Source organism: Giraffa tippelskirchi, chromosome 3 (assembly GCF_054371585.1).
Source record: "Giraffa tippelskirchi isolate mGirTip1 chromosome 3, T2T-mGirTip1v1.2.pri, whole genome shotgun sequence".
Taxonomy (NCBI): domain Eukaryota; kingdom Metazoa; phylum Chordata; class Mammalia; order Artiodactyla; family Giraffidae; genus Giraffa; species Giraffa tippelskirchi.
In genome coordinates this window covers 909777-931750 of record NC_137277.1, presented here as the reverse complement: position 1 = coordinate 931750, position 21974 = coordinate 909777, and the positions used below count along the sequence as shown (strand labels likewise).

Here is a 21974-nt window from a genome sequence, read left to right as displayed (position 1 = left end):
TTTTTCAATTTTCTTCTCTGTTTCCCTGGTTTACAACTCAAATATTAAAGCACTGATAGTTTAAAACTGTTTGCATTTAAATTTTTTTGGGGGGTGGGGAGTGACTAAGTTAATTATAAAGATATGTGAAGTGCTTTGTAAATTTAAAATGCTATGTAAAGCAAGAGATTATGACTCATAACCTTCTGAGAATTTTAATGTAGTTCATCCTAGTTGAAATGGTGTTTGCAATTTAATGTCCATGTCGAGTTCTCTGCTTAGAGAGTAAATTCTCTAAAGTAATTTACAAGAGCAATATAGCTTCTGAATGTGCTTTGAATGCTGTTGGTTCACAGTAAAATCAGATCATAATCTCACATACAAACAATAGGGATGACACTGTAAAATCTGGCTCCTTTAAGCCAAAATTTAGTGTTAAGAGTGGTGCTACCTGGTAATTTCTAGGTAAATAATACTTCATAACAAATGAAGCCCCTTGTTTGTTTTTAGGGCGAAAAGATTTTCAGTTGGTCTTTAGGGACCAAATTCAGCCATCTTTGTAGATTTGGTTTTTTAACCATAAAGTTCTTGTTACTTGAATATTGTAGCCGACAACTTCATAGTCATGTTCTTAAATTAAGTACTGATAAAATGTTAGGGGAAAAAAAAACTGGCAAGAACCTTGAATATGTTGAACTGAGTTCAGTGAGACTTCGGAGGCCAGATCTTTTCAAAGTTGACTTGACTCTGCACTCTGAGCTGTTTAGGCATGTTTTCCTGTCAAATCATTGGGTTTCACGTGCAAACTTTTACCTCTGTAGAATGCTTTGTCATATAACTGGCTTAAGATGTGGTGTCAACAGAAAATAAGAAATTTTTCTTGTTTGTTTTTCAGGGGGTTTGGGAAACAAGGCTTCCAGTGCCAAGGTAAGCTGCCATGTTGGATTTTATTTTCAAATACAACAAGAAATAAGCATTCCAGACAAGAACAGTGTTTTCAGTCATCTTTTATTTGATATAAAAGCAAAAACACATTTAGATGTTTTCAAAATGTGAAGCCTGTAAACTTGGGCCTTGCGGGAAGAACACCATTTGGTATTGCCTGGTAATCTGCGTGTAGGCCTTCTTTTTTCTTCAAGGGAATAAAACCTTCCTGTAACTTTTTTTTTGCCAAGAGTGTTCTTGTCAGAAACTGCTGTCTTTGTGTGGGTGTTCAGAAAAAAACGGAATCGCTTTGTGTTTGTGTGGCTTTTCTTCCTGTTTTGGTTCATCTTTTACCTGGGAACTGGGTTGGACTTCTCACTGTGGGCCATACAGCACACTAGTAAGAGGCCTTGGGGTTTTGATGACAGATTGTCAGCCAGAATCAAGTCTGCATGTTTTAAAGCCTGCTGCATGAGGCACGTCTTTCCCTCACGTCAGCTTTGTGACAGCATCTGACACTCTCGGTCACATCCACAGAAACGCATTTCCTCTCTGAAGGTGCATTTATTTCACACAGTCCAAATGCCCAGCTTTTCATACCCTCTGTTGAAACTTTTTTTTGTTTTTGAATGCTTTATTGCTCGTGAAGGCATCCTAGATCATTAGCTCTCCTCACCGTCTATATTATGTTTACTTAGTCCTGGTTACATTTCCCATCTGGGCTTCGGTTTATTAGGGCAAGTGGAAAGTACATTCTAGCCTGGAAAATATTATCCTAACACTGTTTAATATTAAGCACATTAGAGATACGCAGAGTGTACTCTTTATAACTTTAAAATTGTGCTAGTAAGTTGGTCACCTTTCAGAACCTTCCACACACTTGTGAATGTGTTTCTTTATATACATTTTCTAAACATTTTTGGATGCAGATATTTTATGGCATTACCCATCAGCATTCCACTTTTCTTCACACCGTGCTTAAACACCCCTGTTGAATAAACTTATTTGGAGAGTTGCATTGAGTAATCAAGAGAGTCCTTTGAAAAAGAATGAGCGTGTGTCTCAGAGATAAAAGGAAATGTGACTCTTTCCAGGTCTCAAAGTTGTGGACCTAAGCTTCGGAGGCAGCTTGAAGTCTTTCAACAAGGAGTTTAAGGATGTGACCTTGTGATTCTGGGCTAATGTGATTTCTTTCTCCTGTCATTTTTGGTAATGTGCTTAGGTGGAGACCTATGGAAACTCATAAGGAAAACTATTTACTAAATGTCCTAAATAATGTACAAGAGGAAGTGGGTATGTTATTTAAAAAATGATCATTTTCTACAGACAAAGAATCTGGGATAATAAAGTTGATCCCTTTCAGACCTGCAGGTTTTGTTGTTGAAATTGGAGAGCAGGTGTGTTGACCTGAGAGGGTCCCCAGAGAGCGTCTGTGGAGCTTTCAGTGGATTAGCAGCTTACTGGCCTCACGTCAGCATTGCCCCCTTTTACCTCAGTTATAAAAGCGATGCTCATAAATTGTACAAAGACTGTATAAAAATGAAATTGTATTCTTGTTTTCTTTTCCCTCAGGCATAACTTCAGACATCAATGCATTCACTAAATTACGCATACTTTTTAAAAAGATCTGAATTTTCAATCACTCTTGTACGTTTTTCCGGCAGTCGGCAGTGGGTATGGGGAAGTGCTTCTCAGAACATCAGTTCTGCCTTGTTTAGTTGCATGTGTGGAAGCATCAAACTGATTCAGCTGTCTCTACTGAGGGACATTTTAATTGTTTCTAAGTTCTTAGCAAATGAAGCTGTCAGTATCCTTAGGGTCTAGTATAGGCCTGTCAGCAATAGATACTTAGAAGTGTGTGGATACATTTTAAACTTTAATAAGCACAGCTAAGTTGCTCTCCAGAAAGGTTCCAGTTTGTATTTCAGTATCAATGTGAGAGTACCAGTTTCTCTTCACTCTTAACCAGTGTTGGAGAATACAGATAAATCCTCTGCATCTTTGCTCCGGCAGATGAAAGGGGGTGCTTTCAAGTTTCATTGTCTGTGTTAAGCACTTTTTCCAACACATTTTAGCCAGTTTTTATCTGTCCTGTGAACTTCCTTAACATTTGAAATTGAGGATTTACAAACCAAATTGTAGTACTGAATGTGTGCTATCCTGGTTTTCTGTTTTTTGACTGTGCCTCTCAGCTTGCAGGATCTTAGTTCCGCGACCAGGGATGGAACCTGTGCCGCCTGCAGTGTGGAAGCTGGGTCTCCCGACCGCTGGGCCGCCGGGGAAGTCCCTGTACTCTTCTTTGCTTTGAAGAGTTAAACCAGATCCCTTTAATGAGCTCCCCTGTTATATTTAAACATGTTAATTCACAAAAGCCATTTCAAACATAAGTGTATCTGCAGTGAGCTAACTGCTTGTTGCAGGTGTCACGTGTCGTCTCTTTTTGACTCCGGCAGGCCTATGCTAACCTGTTATCTTATTGTTGCTTGTAACTTAGATAATATTGGCTCGGGACAGTGCTGTTTTTCAGGTTTTAATTTTAATTTATTTTTAATTGGAGGGCAGTTGCTTTATCATGTTGGATTGGTTTCTGCCGTGCGTATGCACACCCCCCCCCTCGAACCTCCCTCCCACCTCATCCTGCCCCTAGGTTGTCACCGTTGTTAATCGCCCAGTGGTTGCCCAGCGTTTTCCAATTTTGGTGCTTGCCACACTCTTTTTTAACATTTTTTTGGCCACACCTCGAAGCTTACAAGATCCTAGCTCCCCCACCAGGGATCAGCCCTTTGCCCCCTGCAGTGGAAGCACGGAATCCTGCCCAGTGGGCCGCCAGGGACGTCCCTCTTGCCTCAGTCTTAACATTTGGTCATTTTAGAATATGTTTAAGTTTTCTCTTAATGTTCCCTAAGTTAACTTCCTGTTATCTCAGTTTGACAGGCTCGTGCTCACTCGTGCCTGGCAGCACACGCCGTGGAGGAGGCAGCTGGAGTCTGGGGCTGGCTTGGTATTCCTTCCCCGTCCCCTGAAGGAGGGCAGTGTCTCTAGCTGCTAGTATGCAACCTGTTGCTTTGCTCAGTAGATGACGTATTTGCAGCCAAGTTGACTTCAGCTTGAGAGGGGCAGACACTCCAAATGAGTCGTATTCATGGAGTAAGCTAGCCTTAAATGCACGTGCCATCTTCTTAGTGAATGTTAAGTAAGAATCGGAAAACGAAAGATATAAGTGAGTTTTAGTCCTTACAACTGGATTTGTTACCTATGCCATTTAGAAATGGAGAAGGAGATGGCAACCGGCTGCAGTATTCTTGCCCGGGAAGGCCCACGGACAGAGAATCCTGACAGGCTACCGGCCATGGGGCCGCAAAGAGTCGGACAGCTGAGCACGAGCACGCTAAAAGGCGTGTTTTGTCAGGGTGTTGAGAAAAAGTAGGGTTTCCCACTTCTTTCCTTCCCCCAAGATACTAATGGAAGCAGGGACTTTCTGTGGATCCGCTGGGTCGTGCCCACTTGTCCTTGCTGGACTCTGCCGTCCTTCTGTCGTGGTACCGGGAGAGCCCTGAGCACGTGTCACCAGGGCGACTAACACAGGAGGATCCCGTGCTGAGGGTGTGCTGCCTGACGTGGTGGAACCAGGGCCTTGGTCACGGAGGAGGACATGGTAGATCCGGAAGCCATGGGAGGCCTTGAGGTTCTTGGAGATGAAGACAAGTGTGTTCCTTTGTAGATCCGAGACGGCAGGACTTGAACTTGCCTTTTCTGTTTGTTTGGCTTACTGTTCTGTAGGTTGGCTCAATCTGTTCGGTGCTCATTTCATGTCTGTGAGGCTAGTGGAGAGCTGGTCTTTGTCTACTTTAAGAAAAGAAAGGAAGAGAAGGAAGCTTGCCTGGCCCTGGCCATTCAAGAAGTTGAACTTTAAGCCTGGAAGGTCTGCCTCCAGCTGGGAGCTGGCCTGTGTCCCTCAGCAGTGTCCTGGAGAGGGGCTGCCAAATGCACTTCCTCTGGGGCCGCGGAGCCAACGCAGCTTATCTCCTGCTCTCTCTGCTGGAAACGGGAAGGAGCCAGCCCGACCTTTCTTTCCTTCAGAGCGAGACCAGTGCACTTTTCTAACTACAGTGATAGAAGCTACTTCTCAAACCTGCGTAGTCAGTCTGTTACATCTGGTTAACCTGCCTCTTCTGTCTTCCCTGCTCTTTCTGTTCCTTCCCTCCTGGTGAATGTCACAAGTTAAACTGTCCTGTCACCCAGGCTCTCTGAATACGCCAGAGTGCATGCTAAGTCACTTCAGTCATGTTTGACTCTCTGTAGCCCGCCAGGCTCCTCTGTCCATGGGATTCTCCGGGCAAGAGTACTGGAATGGGTTGCCGTTTCCTCCTCCAGGGGATCTTCCCCACCCGACCCAGGGATCAACCCTGCGTCTCTTGCATCTCCTGCATTGGCAGGTGGGTTCTTTACCATTAGCACCACCTGAGAAGCCCACGCTCTAGAAACAGCATCAGAATGAATCCCTGCAGGTGAGTGGGGTCTGTGGGGTCGTCCGCAGGGATTCCATTCTCTCTGTAGGGCCTGCAACAGGGCTGTGAGTCAGTGTGCAATCTCTAGCCACTTCCTGCTAAGAACACACCAAATACTGAACTGGACCTGCGACCCCGTGAAGCTCTGTATCTTTCCGTCACTGAGGGTTAAAAGTCAGCTTTCCCTATACCTTTCCTGATGACATTCCTTCTTAAAGGCCTGTCTCTGGATCAATATTTCAGCTCACCTGAACAGGATGGTGTGTGATCAGTATTCTCTGAGAATGAAGGGTGATGTTTGAATGCAGGAAAAAGAAACGTGGTTCCCCGTTTAGCTGCAGGAGCCGAGGAATTCAGAAACCAGGTCTCTCTAAGGGAGGGTGACCTTTAACAGAGGGGGTTGAGTTGGCGACTCTCTAGAAGAGGATGTCTAGTCGTTCCCACACAGGCCTCAGCGTTCCGAGAGCCACGCGGCGTGGTCACAGCGCTGGCAGGGGCTGGGGGCTGAGGCCCGGTGGGGCTGGGCTGCGAGGCTGGCCGCCTTTGACAGTCCCTGTCCTTCCCATGTGCTGGCTTGACTGCTCCTAGACTCTCGCACAGACCTCTGATTTTCAAAGTGGAAGCCAGGATTTTCCATTTCAAAACAGGTCAGCATCTCGGGAGCCCCCCCCCCCCAATCTGGTTTGTTGTCTAGTTGCTAAGTTATGTCCGGTTCTCTGTGACCCCATAAACTGTAGCCCCACCAGGCTCCTTTGTCCGTGGGATTTTCCAGGCAGGAACACTGGAGTGGGTTGCCATTTCCTCCTCCGGGAGATCTTCCTGAGCCGGGAGGGAACCCGCATCTCCTACGCTGTCAGGTGGATTCATTACCTCTGAGCCACCAGGGAGGCCCTCCCGATTAGCAGCTGTGTGAACTATAGATGAACCCTTGGTCATCTGAGTTCCAAAAAGAACAGTCCAAGTAAGGGTGAGTCTAATTTGAAACTCGGGCGGTTTTGCACTGAGATCAGACCAAAGACTTATTTCAGCTTCAAAGATGAAATTGGCTGTAATCCCCAAAATGCAGGAAAGTGTGATTGAGGTGGGCAGTTGGAAGAGTTAACAGTTTTTACTCATTAGAAGCAGAGACGCAGGGAAAAAACCGGTGTTGGGGATTCCCGTTTGGTGCAAACTGGTTACGAAGTGATTTCTGGCTAATGGCTTTCTGAGTCGCGGATCTTCTCAAGACATTAAGTGAAAGTGCTTTGCTCACACCGCACCCCAAGCCGATGCTGAGGCCTGTGGAGTGGTTACTCCTCCTCCTCGGCAGTGGAAACCTCGAATGTTTATTTGACACGTCCGTTCCCTTTAATGTGACTTACTAGTCTGAGCGTTTCACTCTCCTGGATGACTCTCAAACTTAAGTTTTTAGGCACGTTAACCGTTAGCACGCTCACTTCTTTTTCTCCCCTCTCCAGAGTGTTTTTTCATAGTAGCGTTCATTGCCTGCAGAGCTTCCCTGTCGGTGTGAGCCCGCCTCCTCGCCAGGAGTCCCGTCTCTGCAGTCCCTCTTTCTCAGGCTCCTCTAAGGCTGCTCTCCTTCCTCCCGGCACCCGAGATAAGTGCTTGAGATGTACTTTCCCAGGAAGTGTTTTCCTCTTGATCGCTCTCCTCTCCCAGCCTGAACTGGCCCAGATGGTTCGCCTCACCTTCGAGTCTTCCCCTGAAGTGCCTCCCAGGCCTTCCTACCCTCCCTGCCGTGGGACCCTCCTCCTGGAGTGCAGCTGTTTCCTCCCACCTCGAGGGCGAGGACCGAGTCTTCCTTCTCTGTCTTCAGCGTTTAATGCGGTGCCTGGCACTCAGTCGACACTACGTAAATATTTGCTGAGTATGAGATTATATAAATATTAAACGGTATGAAGGATCAGGATGACTTCTGCCTGCCTGCTATTGTTTAAAATCTAGGTCATAATCCAAAGTCCTGTCAGCTGAGGGTAGATGTTGAGATGGCCGAGAAAAGTACTTTCTGAAGCTAAGTGTTGTTGTTCAGTTGCTCAGTTGTGTCTGACTCTGCGACCCCATGAATGGCAGCACGCCAGGCTTCCCTGTCCTACACTTTCTCCCAGAGTTTGCTGAGACTCATGCCCATTGAGTCGATGATGCCATCCAACCATCCCATCCTCTTTCACCCCCTTCTCCTCCTGCCCTCCCCTGCACCAGGGTCTTTTCCAGTGAGTCAGCTCTTTGCATCGGGTGACCAAACAAAGGATTGGAGCTTCAGCGTCAGTCCTTCCAATGAATATTCAGGGTTGATTTCCTTTAGGATTGACTGGTTCCTTTAGGATTGATCTTGCAGTCCAGGGGATTCTCAAGATTCTTCTCCAACACCACAGTTCAAAAGCATCCATTCTTTCGTGCTCAGCCTTCTGTATGATCCAGCTCTCACATCCATACATGACTGTTGGAAAAACCATAGCTTTGACTAGATGGACCCTTGTTGGCAAAGTGATGTCTCTGCTTTTTAATACGCTGTGTAGGCTTGTCATAGCTAAGAGTACTTAATCAAAATATAGAATGGAGAATTCCAGGTTGTCCCTGTAAGTTCTGTGTAATGTTAAACCTACTAAATTTAGAACGATAGGAATAAACCATGTAGTGTGTCTGCCTTCTGGCTGAGAAGTGTCCAGGCATCCGTGAATCTCCCGCACAAGTTAAACGAGAGCCTCTGACGGGCCCCAGCAGTGTCCAGCCTCGGGTGCAGGGCGAGAAGCTCAACCAGCTCTGGTGTGTGACAGTCACTGAAATGGTCCTTTGCTTGGGGATTGCTAATAGCCGAAGCCAGATTGTCATGCTCCAGGGGGAGCAGGAGCTGGGCCTGACGCTGGTGGTTTTAAACGTCTTGTACCTGGAAGGTTTCTGCGCCTTCATGCGAGGAAGGGCCGGGGGTGGTGGTGTGGGTGCCGGGGAGCCGCTGTTACTGAGTTACGAGCCCTCAACAGGCGTCAGTCAGCCGAAAGATAAACTTATGTTAAATGCAGCCACTTGCCGGACGTGCACGAGCTCTCGTCTTATATCCGTTTATTCGAAAGCCCCCCGTTAAGCACAGAATGTGATCAGTTTGAAACGAGTCCTGATGAATCTGCCAGACCAGTGGTGGGGTGGAGCTTGGGTGTAGACTCTAACACTTCTGCAGAGAACACTTTTCAGAGCCAAATGGAAACTTTTTGGTGCTCAGAGAGCCTGGATTTACGTGAGGGGAGGAAAGAATGACGCCAGGAAGGGAAACACTGAAGCGTGCCTGGGCGACATAGAATTAAGACCTCACTGTCCTCCTCTGTCAGTCAGAATTTCCATGACAAACCCTTCATTTCGAGTCTCTTCCCACCCAGCAAACCTCTTGTTAGACTTTAACCTGAGACATGAACATTTCAGGGTTGGTATGGCATTAGCAGTCAGATCTGGTTGAAATGACTACAGCTACATTAAAAGAAACCCTCTATTAAATTATACAAAGGGGGAAATGGTTTCTGGAAATAATTTCTACCGGGAATGGAATAGAGGGGAATGATGTGATAAATTGTCAGCACAAGTTAGGAATTATTTAAGAGCAAGTTCAGCGAGTGCGGTTAGCATGAGGGCGGTTCGTCTGGAAGGCCTCCAGTCGCTGTATCTCTCCCCTTAGGTCTGCACATCTCTAGTTCTGGCATTTTGGGAAATACAAGGTCAGTTGTTATCTGGGGTATGTAGATAGGTAAGAGATAAGGGTGGAAGCCCAGGACCTGAAGATGTACTGTAAATGAGTTTAGATCCAACTTGTGTAAGAAAAGGAATAAGAGGAAGATCTGATCAACAGCTGAATTGTGAGCAAAATTTTATTCTAGAAATCTAATACCTAAGTGCCAACTATCCTGTTAGTGAAACGGATTCTTGGGGTGATGCATCTAGTCTCTCACCCAGCACTTCTGAAAAGGTCAAGTGTTATACCCGCTTTACAGATGAGCAAACTAAGGCACGGAAGTTTGCTAACTTGCCCGAGGTCACATAGTTGGGAAGTGATGGCGCTGGACTCACCCCGTGCTGTTAACCCAGCGCCCCTCTGCCCTCGGGTTCCCCTTGCTTTGTCAGACTTCAGTTACACTCCTCAATGGACAGTGGAGGTGTGGAAGGATGCGTCTTTATTTGTCGTTGTTCAGTCGCTAAGTCCTGTGTGACTCTTTGCAACCTCATGGACTGCAGCACGCCAGCCTTCCCTGTCCTTCACTATCTCCTGGAGTTTGCTCAGATTCATGTCCGGTCAATCAGTGATGCTATGGAACCATCTCATCATCTGTCACCCCCTTCTTTTGCCTTCAGTCTTTCCAGCATCAGGGTCTTTTCCAGTGAGTCAGCTTCTGTATTCCCTCCTGGCAAGTAGGTCCGTCAGTACCATTTTTCTAGATTCCATATGTATGCGTTAATATACTGTGCTTGTTTTTCTCTTCTGAAGCTGGTACTGTTGATGACAGTTGGAAGTGCAGGGTTTTGCAGCCTTGAGATTAAGACTGGAGGTAATGCACTGAGTTGTAATAGGCTTATACACATTAATAAGGGAAATAATAAAGAAATAAAACATACATAATATATAAAACCGGTAACAGTTTGTATTTTAAAGACTGCATACCGATTTGTTCAGCCATTGTTCCTGTTCACGATCAGTAGTTACTACTTCCTTCTCCATGGTGCTAAACTCTGGGAAAGAATTATAACCCAGAGCAGAATCCTTGGGAAAGGACGGTAAAGGGGTGCTGCAGGGCACCCCGGTGAGAACGTAAGGTGGGCTTTTTGCTCTATTTCAGATTTGCAAAGTAGGGACTCATAGGAGACTGCTGCTACAATGGCACGTGCCCGGCACGTGTCCCACCACCCGGGGAGCTGGTGCCCCTGCCCGCTTCCGCAGGGCTGGACGCTGGGCAAAGGCTGAGACCTGGCCCGCCGTGCGCTGGCCTCAAGAGCAGGCTGATGGACTAAACGCCTGTCTCACTGCAGAAAGCCCTTAGGGTCTGAAGCTGAACTGTAAGCAGCCGATCCGTTTTACTCATGTTTTCACTCAGTTTTCCTTCTGTCACTTTTTTTTAATAAAGTATGGTTTGTGTTGCTGTTTGTTATAATTGGAATAAAATGCTTGGATTCAGGAAAGCTACGCTGATGCTTCTAAAGGGTTCCTTAGTTTGTTTGGATTTGTTTTGAAGTTAAACAAGCTTCAATTGTTTTCCTCCTTTTGTTGAATTAGTGCCTGCAACTATATGTAACTGCCTTAAAATGTGGAAATGGGAGATGGTTCACTTTTAAAACTTTGAAACTTGCAGCTAGATTCTTGACTATTTACAGTGTAAGGAGTAGTTTAAATCATACTTTTTGTTTTCAAAGATGCTTAATGCAGTTATAATCATGAGAAGTCACATAGGAATGTTTAATATTAATAGGCAGGCTTCCCAGCTGGCACTAGTGGTAAAGAATCAGCCTGCCAATGCAGGGGAGTCGAGAGACACAAGTTCGAACCCTGGGTCGGGAAGATCCTCTGGAGAGAAGAATGGCAACCCACTCCAGTATTCTTGCCTGGAAAATCCAGACTACAAAATGATCACGTGGGTCATAATACCTAGTTTTTTAACTTGAAACTTTTATGTCGGGGTATTGCCGGTTACAGTGCTGTGATCGTTGACGATTTCAGGTAGACAGCAAGGGACCTTAGCCGTAGGCATCCGCGTGTCCATGCTCCCCCAAGCGCCCCTCCCTGCAGCTCAACACTGAGCAGAGTCCCCTGGGCGGTGCAGCGGGTCCTTGTTGGTGGGTCCTTGTCGGCGACCCATGTAAGGTACAGCAGGTCCTTGTCGGTGGGTCCTTGTTGGTGACCCATGTAAGGTACAGCAGGTCCTTGTCGGCGACCCATGTAAGGTACAGCAGGTCCTTGTCGGTGGGTCCTTGGTGGTGACCCATGTAAGGTACAGCGGGTCCTTGTCGGTGGGTCCTTGTCGGTGACCCATGTAAGGTACAGCGGGTCCTTGTCGGTGGGTCCTTGTCGGCGACCCATGTAAGGTACAGCGGGTCCTTGTCGGTGGGTCCTTGTCGGCGACCCATGTAAGGTACAGCGGGTCCTTGTCGGTGGGTCCTTGGCGACCCATGTAAGGTACAGCGGGTCCTTGTCGGTGGGTCCTTGGCGACCCATGTAAGGTACAGCGGGTCCTTGTCGGTGGGTCCTTGGCGACCCATGTAAGGTACAGCGGGTCCTTGTTGGTGGGTCCTTGGCGACCCATGTAAGGTACAGCAGGTCCTTGTTGGTGGGTCCTTGTTGGCGACCCGTGTAAGGTATAGCAGGTCGTACACCTAATTTTGAAATCTTCTGAGGAAATCTAATTTTTTCACATGCTGATCACTAAATGACTAAAATGTCTAAAATCACTTTTGATGACTAAAGTGATTTTTGTTGCTTTCCCTTGGCATTAGTTTCTGCAAATTAGTTTCTGAGTGACTTATTAACATGGAAAACTCTATCACTCTTCTGCTTTAATTTCCGGATGACAGTTCAGGAGCAGGCAGGACTGATATTTATTCTCTAGGTCCAAGGTCAAGTTTGGCTTAAGGACTGATACTTTCCCTTTGTTCATCTGTGCCACCAAGCATCACAGCACCTGATGGCTGAGTTGAGTCTGTGCTCACGTGATGCAATTTAACTTGCAAAATCACATTTTATAAAGATTAGTTGTTGGGTGGGAGCTGGAGCAGTTCATGTTTGAGACTTCCATGGTTGTCTAAAATGAATAATGCTGTGGAGTAATTGAGATAAACGGCAGAGGTACCGGAGATCAGAGGCTGACTCACTGGGTGAGGTGCTGGGCTGACTGAATTCAGTTAATATGATGGTGAGAGGTGTAACACACTCTTCATGATCGATTAAAGCATAAACTCAGAATTCATGACATTAACTTTGACAGACTCATTCTGAGCAAGGTGCTTGGATAACTTACTTAATGGTGGAGGATTGATTGAAGTCCTAAGTTTTCTCCCAAATTCCAAAAATGCATCAGCTTCTAGCTTTTGTTTTCCTGTGTGTTCCCGCTGTGTCAGGTTTTCTTTGATGTTCTGTATACTTTATCTGAACAGCCTGAAACTATGTGGAGACTTAGAATTTAAAAAAAAAAGTTGTAGAATAGATTCGTATCAGATGGGCAAGATTTTAGTCACTAAGAAGCTGGATAGCACTCCTAACCATTAGATTTAATATTATGTATCTGTAATTAAAAACAGGCTTCTATTTAAATGTAGGTTAATCATCTGAATCCACGTGCATTTATATACTGACCTTGACCTCCTTGGTGAATTCTGTAGTTACAAGATCAAGAAGAGCCTTGGTCTTGGAATTCAAAGTGGGGCAGGATTGTGGAGGCTGTGTGACTGAGGCCCCTCAACTTACAGCGGTGGAACTGGCCAGGAGGGAGCCACGCTGTGCTGTGGACCCGGCCACAGGACTGGTCTCCGTGCCCAGCTCGAGCAGGGGTGGAGTGCCCACGGCCGCTTCCTGGCAGCTCATAAACCTTTGTACTGTGTGTACTCTGTAGTCTTAAATCTTAAGTTCTACGACCTGCGAGTCTCGGTGCTCATCCAATAATCTCTGTATAAAGCATGAGAAAATCTGCAAACAAAGCAGGCACTGGATTCCTTTTGTTACCTTTGAAAAAAGGCAGTGCCTTTTAGAGACAAGTGGACATTGTGCTCTGAAGCCTAGGAGTTTTATTGAGTAAAGATTGTACATTTATCTTTCAAAATTTAGATTACTAGTCTGGTAATAGCACAAGGACCTGGAGTAGGAAATGGCATTCCGCTCCAGTGTTCTTGCCTGGAGAATCCCCTGGACAGAGGAGCCTGGCGGGCTGCAGTCCATGGGGCAGCTGAGAGTCAGACACGGCTGAGCACACGTGATAACAAAGACCTGTTTCAAGCATCGAAAATGCACAAGGCTCTGTGTTGAATGAGAATTCACAGGCAGGGAAAACTGCTCTACTTGAAATCACATACTTTTTGACTTTTGTCTTTTTAATTTTGGCTCCTCTTGGTTCTTTGGAAGCAAGCTACACCCCTGAGCTGCTGAGTCTGCTCCTGGCCATCGTTGTTCACTCGTTAAGTCGTGTCCGACTCCTGGCAGCACCGTGGACTGCAGCACGCCAGGCTTCCCTGTCCTTCACCGTCTCCTGAGATTTGCTCAGACTCATGTCCCTCGGGTCAGGGATGCCGTCCAACCGTCTCATCCTCTGCCTCCCCCTTCTCCTGCGCTCAGGTTTTAATCCTACACTTAGTTATTACAACAGAGCTGACTTGACACTTGGAGTGCGCATGCACGCGTGCAGTAGTGTGAATCTGTAAGGTGCATATCTCAGTAGCCGCCCCCAAGCAAGATTTGAAGGGTGACTGAATATAACCATAAAGTTTGTTATTTAGTGGTTTTGTTTTCTGTAGTACAAGTTAGCCCGTTGTTAGAACTGAAATCATTTCCCAACAGTGGTACAAATATAGAATTCAAATCTTAGTTTCAGTGTTGACTTGAGGTTCTCTTTTTTTTTTCCCCTTTTAAACAATTATTGATTTGGCTGTGAGGGTCTTTTAGTTGCAACCTGTAGGACCTATTTCCCTGACCAGGGATGGATCCCAGGCCCCCTGCCCTGGGAGCATGGAGTCTTAGCCCCTGGACCTCCAGGGACGTCCTGACTTGAGGTTCTGATCTTAGAAATACATAAATTCAGAAAATACACAGAATGATGAAACGGAAATGAAGCATGGGCCTTATGCATACCTTTTTCAGTATTTTCTAAATCCAGATACAACATAAGTCTTGTAAATGCTCCATGGAAAATTTTCTTTATGTCCTAGATTTCTAAGTTGCTTTAAAAATGAGCCAAAAATGTTGGTTTCTCCCCCCCACCCCCCACCTTGGTCACTTTCCCTATCATAGTCTCAGGCATCTTTATTGCTCCAAGAGTCTTTGAACCGGATTTAAAGTTTGGAAATCCTAAGTAGATTATCACTGCCGATTTGATATATATATATATGAATAATTTTGAAGATCTGCTAGGACTTACGAGGGGGAAATTTCTAGGCCATCTTTTTTATCCTTTCTGCCTGCTGTTAGATGGGAGTTGTTGCCTGCTTTGAATAATAGCCTTCCTTTTCAAATTCAGCTCACTTTTCTGAGAAAGTCTTTGACTCTGCAGTGGGGCAGTGAGTGGGGACAGTCAGTTCTGCAAAAGTTTCCTCCTCCAAAGTAACTACTTGTGTGACTTTTAGATCCGTCACATCTGGGCATCTTTTCTAGTTCTGTCACGTGGTTGTCCACAGCCCCTGTAGTTTGACCTTGCACATTTCAAGTAACTGGAAATGTCCTTAAGTCTCTCTAAATCTACAGCTTCCTCTTTCATCCCTGTTTCCTTATCTGGGTGCATCCTTGAGCTTTGAGACCCATAGACCTCACTTCACCCTGAAGTGACTGAACTACACTTGGCTCTAATGGGAGCTTTTTATCATCTAGATCCTTAAATCTTGGGAAGAAACAGTTTTCTTTCAAACTTTTGAACTAATTCTAGACACTGGAAAGTTGAAAAATGGTACAGGGAGTATCTATATCTACCTCGGTTCTCCCAACATTCCGTTCAGTTCAGTTGCTCAGTCATGTCCGACTCTTTGCGACCCCATGGACTGCAGCACGCCAGGCTTCCCTGTCCATCTACAACTCCTGGAGCTTGCTCACACTCCCCCAGTATTAACATCTCACATGCGCATAGTATGATTACGAAGAACAGGATGTTCACATTGGTACAATGTTAACTGTAGAGCTCATTTGACTTTTCACCAGTTTTCCCACTAATGCCCTCTTTCTGTTGTAAGGTCCTATATAGCAGTGGTCCCCAGCTTTGGCACCAGGGACCAGTTTCATGGAAGCCAGTTTTTCCATGGATGGGAGTCGGGGATGGTTTCAGGATGATTCAAGTGCATCACAGTTATTGTGTACTTCATCTCTGTTGTTATTACATCAGCTCCACCTCAGATCATCAGGCATTAGATCCTGCTGTATACGATCCCACAGTGCATCTGATTCTTGGCCTCGGAGGTCCGTCACTTCTTGTTCAGGTTGTGTGGCTGTGTTGTGTCTGGTCATGCGTTGGTGCAGTCAGGTGTCTTCCTTGGTAACGAATCAGACCACTCCTTTTTTATTGCTTTCAGTTGCACTGGGGCAGTGACAAGCTGGATGGGGTCCGCTCGTGGTCACTGTGGTTGCCATTGGGTTCATTGTGCTCTTTTTTGCCAGGAGTCTTACCTACAAGCAGAATCATAAGAATGGAAGCCCCTGGAGGCCAAGGGTCTCCTGCATCTGTAAGGTTTTTTCTGGGGAGATGAACTAGGAATTCAGCTTGATCTGGAAAGGCAACTTGTTCTCTGGGCTGTCGCCCAGCGCTTTGTGTGACGCTGGGAACGCTCTCTAATCATCGTCTTGTTGCGGCATCATCAGCAATGTCTGCTTGTCGGGCCCTTGAAATGTGGAACCAAATTTTTTGTTGCAATTTATTTTTAAAGTTGACTGTTGTTGTTCAGTGGTTAAGTCATGTCCGACTCTTTATGACCCCATGGACTGCAGCATGCCAGGCTTCCCTGTCCTTCAGCATCTCCCAGAGTTTGCTCAGACTCATGTCCATCGAGTCTGTGATGCCATCCAACCATCTCATCTTCCATTTGCCCCCTTCTTCTCCAGCTCTCAACCTCTCCCAGCATCAGGGTCTTTTCCAATGAGTTGGCTCTTTGCATCGGCTTGCCAAAGTATTGGAGCTTCAGCATCTGTCCTTGCAGTGAATATTCAGAGTTGATTTCCTTTAGGATTGACTGATTTGATCTCCTTGCTGTTGTTAGTGGCTATGGTAGCAGAGTTCAGCTTTAGAGAATCCTGAGGGAGTAAATTGGATCATACCCTTTTAAGCCTTTCATTGTAGAATGAGATGCAGATGTATTAAGCCACACAGAAAATGCGTGGCCTAGTGGATCGCCATAAAGCCCGCATTGCTACAGCCACCCCCGGGTCAAGCGGGTGAGATCGCTAGTTCTCCCCTTGCCTCGTCTCTTCCCCCAAAGGAACTACCTCTGTGACTTTTAGATCATGACTTCTGTGCATTTCTTTTAGTTTTGCTACGTGGTTATCCACAGACACTGTAGTTTCATCTTGCACACTTAAAATAACTGGAAATGTCCTTAAGTCTCTTTTAATTTACAACTTTCTCCTTCATACCACCTTCACTCTCTGGGGGCGTCCCTGGGCTTGGGACCTGTAGATTTTCCCACAGTCGGAGTCCTGTTAACTGCATGCTCATAGCACACCATATTCCTCTGTGCTTTCTGCAAACTGGCACCTGAATCCAGAGGTTCCGCTGGATTTGAGTTCAGTTTGGGTCTATATTTCAGATGCCTTTTTAAGGTCACATGCATGTTACTCACACATATATTAATGTGGAAAGACCTTAAGTGAGGTTTTTCTATCAAAGTATCCAAAACTGGGAAATGAACAGAAGCCAGTTGAACTAATGAAGTTTTACAGGGTGTGGTACACGACCTGGAAACATGGACTGCATGCTGCTTGCGGTAAACTCAGTTGTCAGGGGTTTTTTCTTTAGTGTACGGTGTTCATTACACCTCTATGCAAATTTTAGTTTTACCCGCTACTTCTGTGGGCAAGAGGTGTGTGTGTATGTGGGTGTGTCTGTCTGTGGGTGGTGGAAATAATCACGTATTGGATTGCTATAGAGTCATTTTCTTGTCTAACCCTCCCCCACACAGTTATATACCTGGCCTGTTTGTTCCTGATCTCAGTCTCCAACACGATGTCAGAACTGGGGTTAGAGTTATTTTGTGCGTTGGAACATGTGGGGACACAGAGGATAAGCCTGTGAGAAGCGGATTCCGTGTCTTCCTCTTCAGGGAGGGAGGCTGCCAGCTCCTGGGTTTGCTGTGGACAGAACCACGTACGAGCTCCTGATACGGATGAGGGTTTTCCTAAGAGTGAACAGACCCTCTGAATCTTATCAGGGAGTTTATAGTATAACTGGATAATATGACTTACACACGGAGCACTAGGGAGTATGTGAAAAGTCAGCATGTATAAATTAAAGTGTGAAAATTAAGAGCCCTTCCTGTGATAAATGAGCACTAGACTGGAGGTTAGGTAACCTTGGTGTAGATCCCTCTTTGCAGTTGGGGGTGAGGGGCTTCCCTAGTGGCTCAGAATCTGCCTGAAACACAGGAGACCTGGGTTCGATCCCTGGGTTGGGAAGATCCTCTGCAGAAGGGAATGGCAATGCACTCCAGTGTTCTTGCTTGGAGAATCGCACGGACAGAGGAGCCTGGTGGCTTACAGTCCATGGGGTTGCAAAGGGTCAGACACGACTGAGCGACTGACCCTTTTCTCTCACTTTGCCCTGGGGGCATTGGGTTCTGCTGAGGGGTAGCAAGCGTGTGGCATTCCTGCCAGCCGCTGTGGCAGATAACATTGGTCTCTTTCGAGGTCCTCTTTCAGCGTCAGAATCCTCAACCCAGGCTCTGAGTGGCCGCTGTGCAGTGGTGATTGGAGTGGATGGGGAGACCGAGCCCCGTGCCAGGCTGCCTGCCTCTTCGTGTCCTGCCGGCTGTTGACCTGCTGCTGCGGCACCGCCGTGAGCCCAGTGTCTGTATGTCCCCTCCTTTAATTATTCGCTAGAAGCACAATATCTCTGGAAAATAATCTACGGTGCTGAATTTTTTTCTAAAAATATTATCATTGAAATGCTGAAAGTTTCAGGCAAAACAAACCACTGGTTGCTGGGGACTGGCCTTCAGCCAGGAATTGAGTTGATTTAGGATTGGAAAAAAAAATCCCCTGATCCTTCCTCGATGTTTTTCTTGATTGGCAGCATGTAAAATGTTAATTTTCTGGCTTCTGTTGGGTCCAGGTGATTTTTTTTTCCTGTCTAATTTATGTGAATGCCTTACAGTTGAAATCTGGCATTTGAGTTGTGTTTTGGCTTTGTGGCATTTTACAGAGTTCTGTGACCCACATAATGACTCTGGAGCCCCTTTCTAATCTGTAGAGAAAATAAAAATACTGGGAGAAGAACTTTGCACTTTATCTTGTAGGAGCCATAGGCTGAAATAATGGCACGGTGACCCCAGTGATCTGCATGGAGACCCAACCCGTCCATCCAAAAGGAAATCAGCCCTGAATGTCCATTGGAAGGACTGATGCTGAAGCTGAAACTCCAATACTTTGGTCACCTGATGTGAAGAGCTGACTCATTGGAAAAGACCCTGATGCTGGGAAAGATTGAGGGCAGGAGGAAAAGGGGACAACAGAGGATGAGATGGTTGGATGGCATCACTGACTCAATGGACATGAATTTGAGCAAACTCTGGGAGTTGGTGATGGACAGGGAGGCCTGGTGTGCTGTAGCCCATGGGGTCGAAAGGAGTTGGATACGACTGAGCGACTGAAGTGACCCCAGAGATGCTTGGTGGTAGTAGGATTCAGACTCGTGTTAGAGAGGAGATCTTGATGGACACAAGTCAGGATGCCATATTCCTAAAACTGTTCAGAGCAGCTGAGGGAGAGGAGAGAAGCCCTAAAAGGCGGATAGTTGTGATTTATTATTTTTTTTTGGAAAGCTTGCTTACAATCCTTTGAGCTAGATAGAGCCCTAGGATTACTTTGAGTTTATAGGACTGCATGCCTTTGCATCCACAAATCCTGTCTGTGCAAATTTGACCTTTAAAATTTCCATTACTGTCCCCATTCTGTCTCTCTGCCCCCGCCCCTAAAAAAGCTGACCTTTGTGAAGTTTTACATTTTATGGTTGATGTTAAGGCCCTGAGACTTACATCTGTGCTGGCTGCCGTCCGTCTGGTCGTCTAATTATGGATTCAGTACATGTTCTCCGCAGGTACTGAGCTAGTTTGCTGGGAGTGATAGTAGCTATGATAACACTTGCTGAGCACGGCCTGCATGTGGCCCAGTGCTGAGCACTTGACAGAGAGCACTGTTCTTCTGTAACTTTCACGGCCACTGAGGACAGGTGGTTTTCTTAGGTTAAGTATTGCCTGAATCTTACAACTAAGTGACTGGGGTTAGGTTTATATTTGTTTCTTTGTTTTGAAATTATTTAAAAAATTTTTAATTGAAGTATAGTTGACTTACAGTGTTAATACTGCTATATAGCAAAATGATTCAGTTATACATGCATACATATACATATATATATACACACACATTCTTTTTTGGGGGGGTTGTTCACTTTATTCTTTCCATCACATGGATTTTTGCGATATTTCATCCAAAAAGTTTTTGAAAGGTAAATTCTTCATGGGTTTGTATTTTTTTTAAAAAAGCAATTTGTACAGCTTGAATCCAGATGTTCTTCTCTCCCCAGGGCCCCCCCTCCTGAATCCATCATAGTAAAGCGTAGACAGATATCTGTAAGAACATGCTCTTTAATCTCTTGTCTTACGTTCTGGTGGTTGTATAAAGATGCTGTAAAGCAGGTGCAGTCAAGCCTCGCACACAGTCAGATGAGGAGGTTTCAAAGGTACGTGGAGTAGATTTATATTTAAAGCAGCAGTCCAGGCATTTTACTCTCTTGGAGTGTCCTTCTTTCCCGCCCTCACCTGGGGTTGGCAGACAGGCTTGTGATTGTCTGTGCGCTGTCGTGCCTGTCTGTCCGTACTTCTGAGTGAGGGATCGACTCTACTGGGCTTGCCCAGAGCTGGGCGGTCTCTACACAGGACAGGTTCGGCTTCTCTTAGCCTTGTATCTGTTCACCAGACTCAGATTTGGGGTATTGCTTAAGTGGGCCTCTAATTTCAATATTTGTAGATTTTTTGATAACATTTAAGGGGAGGTTTTGCTGAAAGTGATATCAGATGGTACCTTTGTTCTACTTCTGATAATCAGCTTACTGAAAACTTCCTATATTCTTGTGTTCAAATTCTTGACGACTGCTCTAAAGCTGTGTGTCCTCCATGCAGATGACTAATTCTTTATTTTAGTTTCTTTCTGCTCTGTCCTTAGGCCACCTCTTGCCTCATGGTTTTGAAATGTGAACCCGTCAGATAGCTATTTGAATATTAGTATGACAAGTTTGGGGGGGAATTCTCTTAGAACGGGGTCTAAAATTTTAGATGACTATCTACCCCGTGGATACTTACCATCACCCCATCCACACCTCTGAGACTGTTCTCATCCCTCTGGTGATGGGCCCGTCATCATGTGGGTGCACAGAAAGGCCATGGGAGTCTGACCACGGGTGACACAGGGCTAACCTAGTCTGGGGTCACGAAGATCTCACCCAGGGAAACATTTGCACTCTAGAGGGTGTGGGCTATGTAGGTGAAAAAAGAAGGAAGAGCCTCCTGAGTAAGAAGCCAGCGTGGACACAGCCCTGGGGAGGGAGCCCCGCTTGTCATGGGCCCAGAAGGGCCCTCGGGCTCTGCAGTGTCTGCACAGGGCAGAGGAGGCAGGCGAGGTCGGCACGGCCGCCTGGCGGGTCTCGGACCGGGTTAAAGATCTCAGTGCCTGAGCCTGAGAGCCGTGGCGGGGGAACCAACACGGGTTCTCAGGAGGGAGCTGGCCCAATCAGTTTCCGTGGAAAGGACCACACGCCTGCTGCTGTGTGGAGAGCTAAACCAAAGTGGGCAGGAGTGGGCGGGGCAGCCTGTCGGGAGGCCTCTCTTCACCTGGGCAGGGTTTGGGGTCCTGCAGCCGGGGGCATGGTGGAGAGATGTTTCCAGACCCGGGGCCTGTCTGGGAGGGGGCCACCGCTGGATGTGGGGTGAGGCGGCAGTGGGGGAGGAGGAGGCTGTAGCAGGCACGGTGGGGGACGGTCATTGTTGGTGATGAGTTGGAAGGCTCAGCTTTGGGGAAGGTCTGTGGCCTTGAACCTGTTGAGTGAGTGGGGCTGTTGAGGTTTCAGAGCGGGGAGAGGACAGTCAGGGTGGTAGCCGGATCCCAGGCCCGGCGTGGAGGGGCGGCCGGAGTGGGAGCAGGCGTGGGAACTGGGCGAGTGCAGGGGCGGGGGTGGGGGCAGGTAGCGTGCTTGGGGCGGGGGCATTGGGCATGGAGCAGGACGCGGGCCCGCCGCAGCGGACTGAGCTCAGCCATGGGGGTGAGGGGCAGGAGCTCACAGGGCTGGGGCGAGGAGCTGCTGCGCTGGGTCTTCCTGTCCTGGGCCGAGGGTGGAGGAAGGGGAGCGGATGCTCGGCAGCGACCCATGGACGTTCCCGAGGGTCGTTCAGTTTAGACGCCTCCCCTTGGTCTTTCCATGCGTCGTCTTTGAGGTTATGGCTCCCGAGGAGTGTCTCTTTCAACCGCTAAGAGTTAAAAAATAATAATAAAAGTTACCCTGCTTTCAGTCTTTTGAAAGATGGGTTAAACGAATTTAAGTTTTAAATTGTTACTCATCCAGCGCCCAGTCTTCACTGATCACTGAGCTGGCTGTCATTGGACCCCTGCTCCCTCCGTCTCTCCTGTGTGGTCCTGCAGGAGGGAGCATC

General features: G+C 46.7%; 1 protein-coding gene and 1 long non-coding RNA gene across 4 annotated transcripts in view; both read left to right on the top strand.

Annotated features, from left to right (window-relative positions):
• PRKCA (protein kinase C alpha) overlaps positions 1 to 21974 on the top strand; it is a 289903-nt gene that overhangs the window by 1631 nt on the left and 266298 nt on the right. For all 3 annotated transcript variants that reach the window (XM_081580772.1, XM_081580771.1, XM_081580774.1), the window contains exon 2: positions 875 to 906. In XM_081580772.1, coding sequence (XP_081436898.1) covers positions 875 to 906 — 32 coding nt within the window. The remainder of the gene's footprint in view (positions 1 to 874; positions 907 to 21974) is intronic.
• LOC145542269 (uncharacterized) lies at positions 16421 to 20410 on the top strand. Its single transcript, XR_014079732.1, has 2 exons — positions 16421 to 18124; positions 18570 to 20410. It is a non-coding gene; the product is annotated as an uncharacterized LOC145542269 (long non-coding RNA).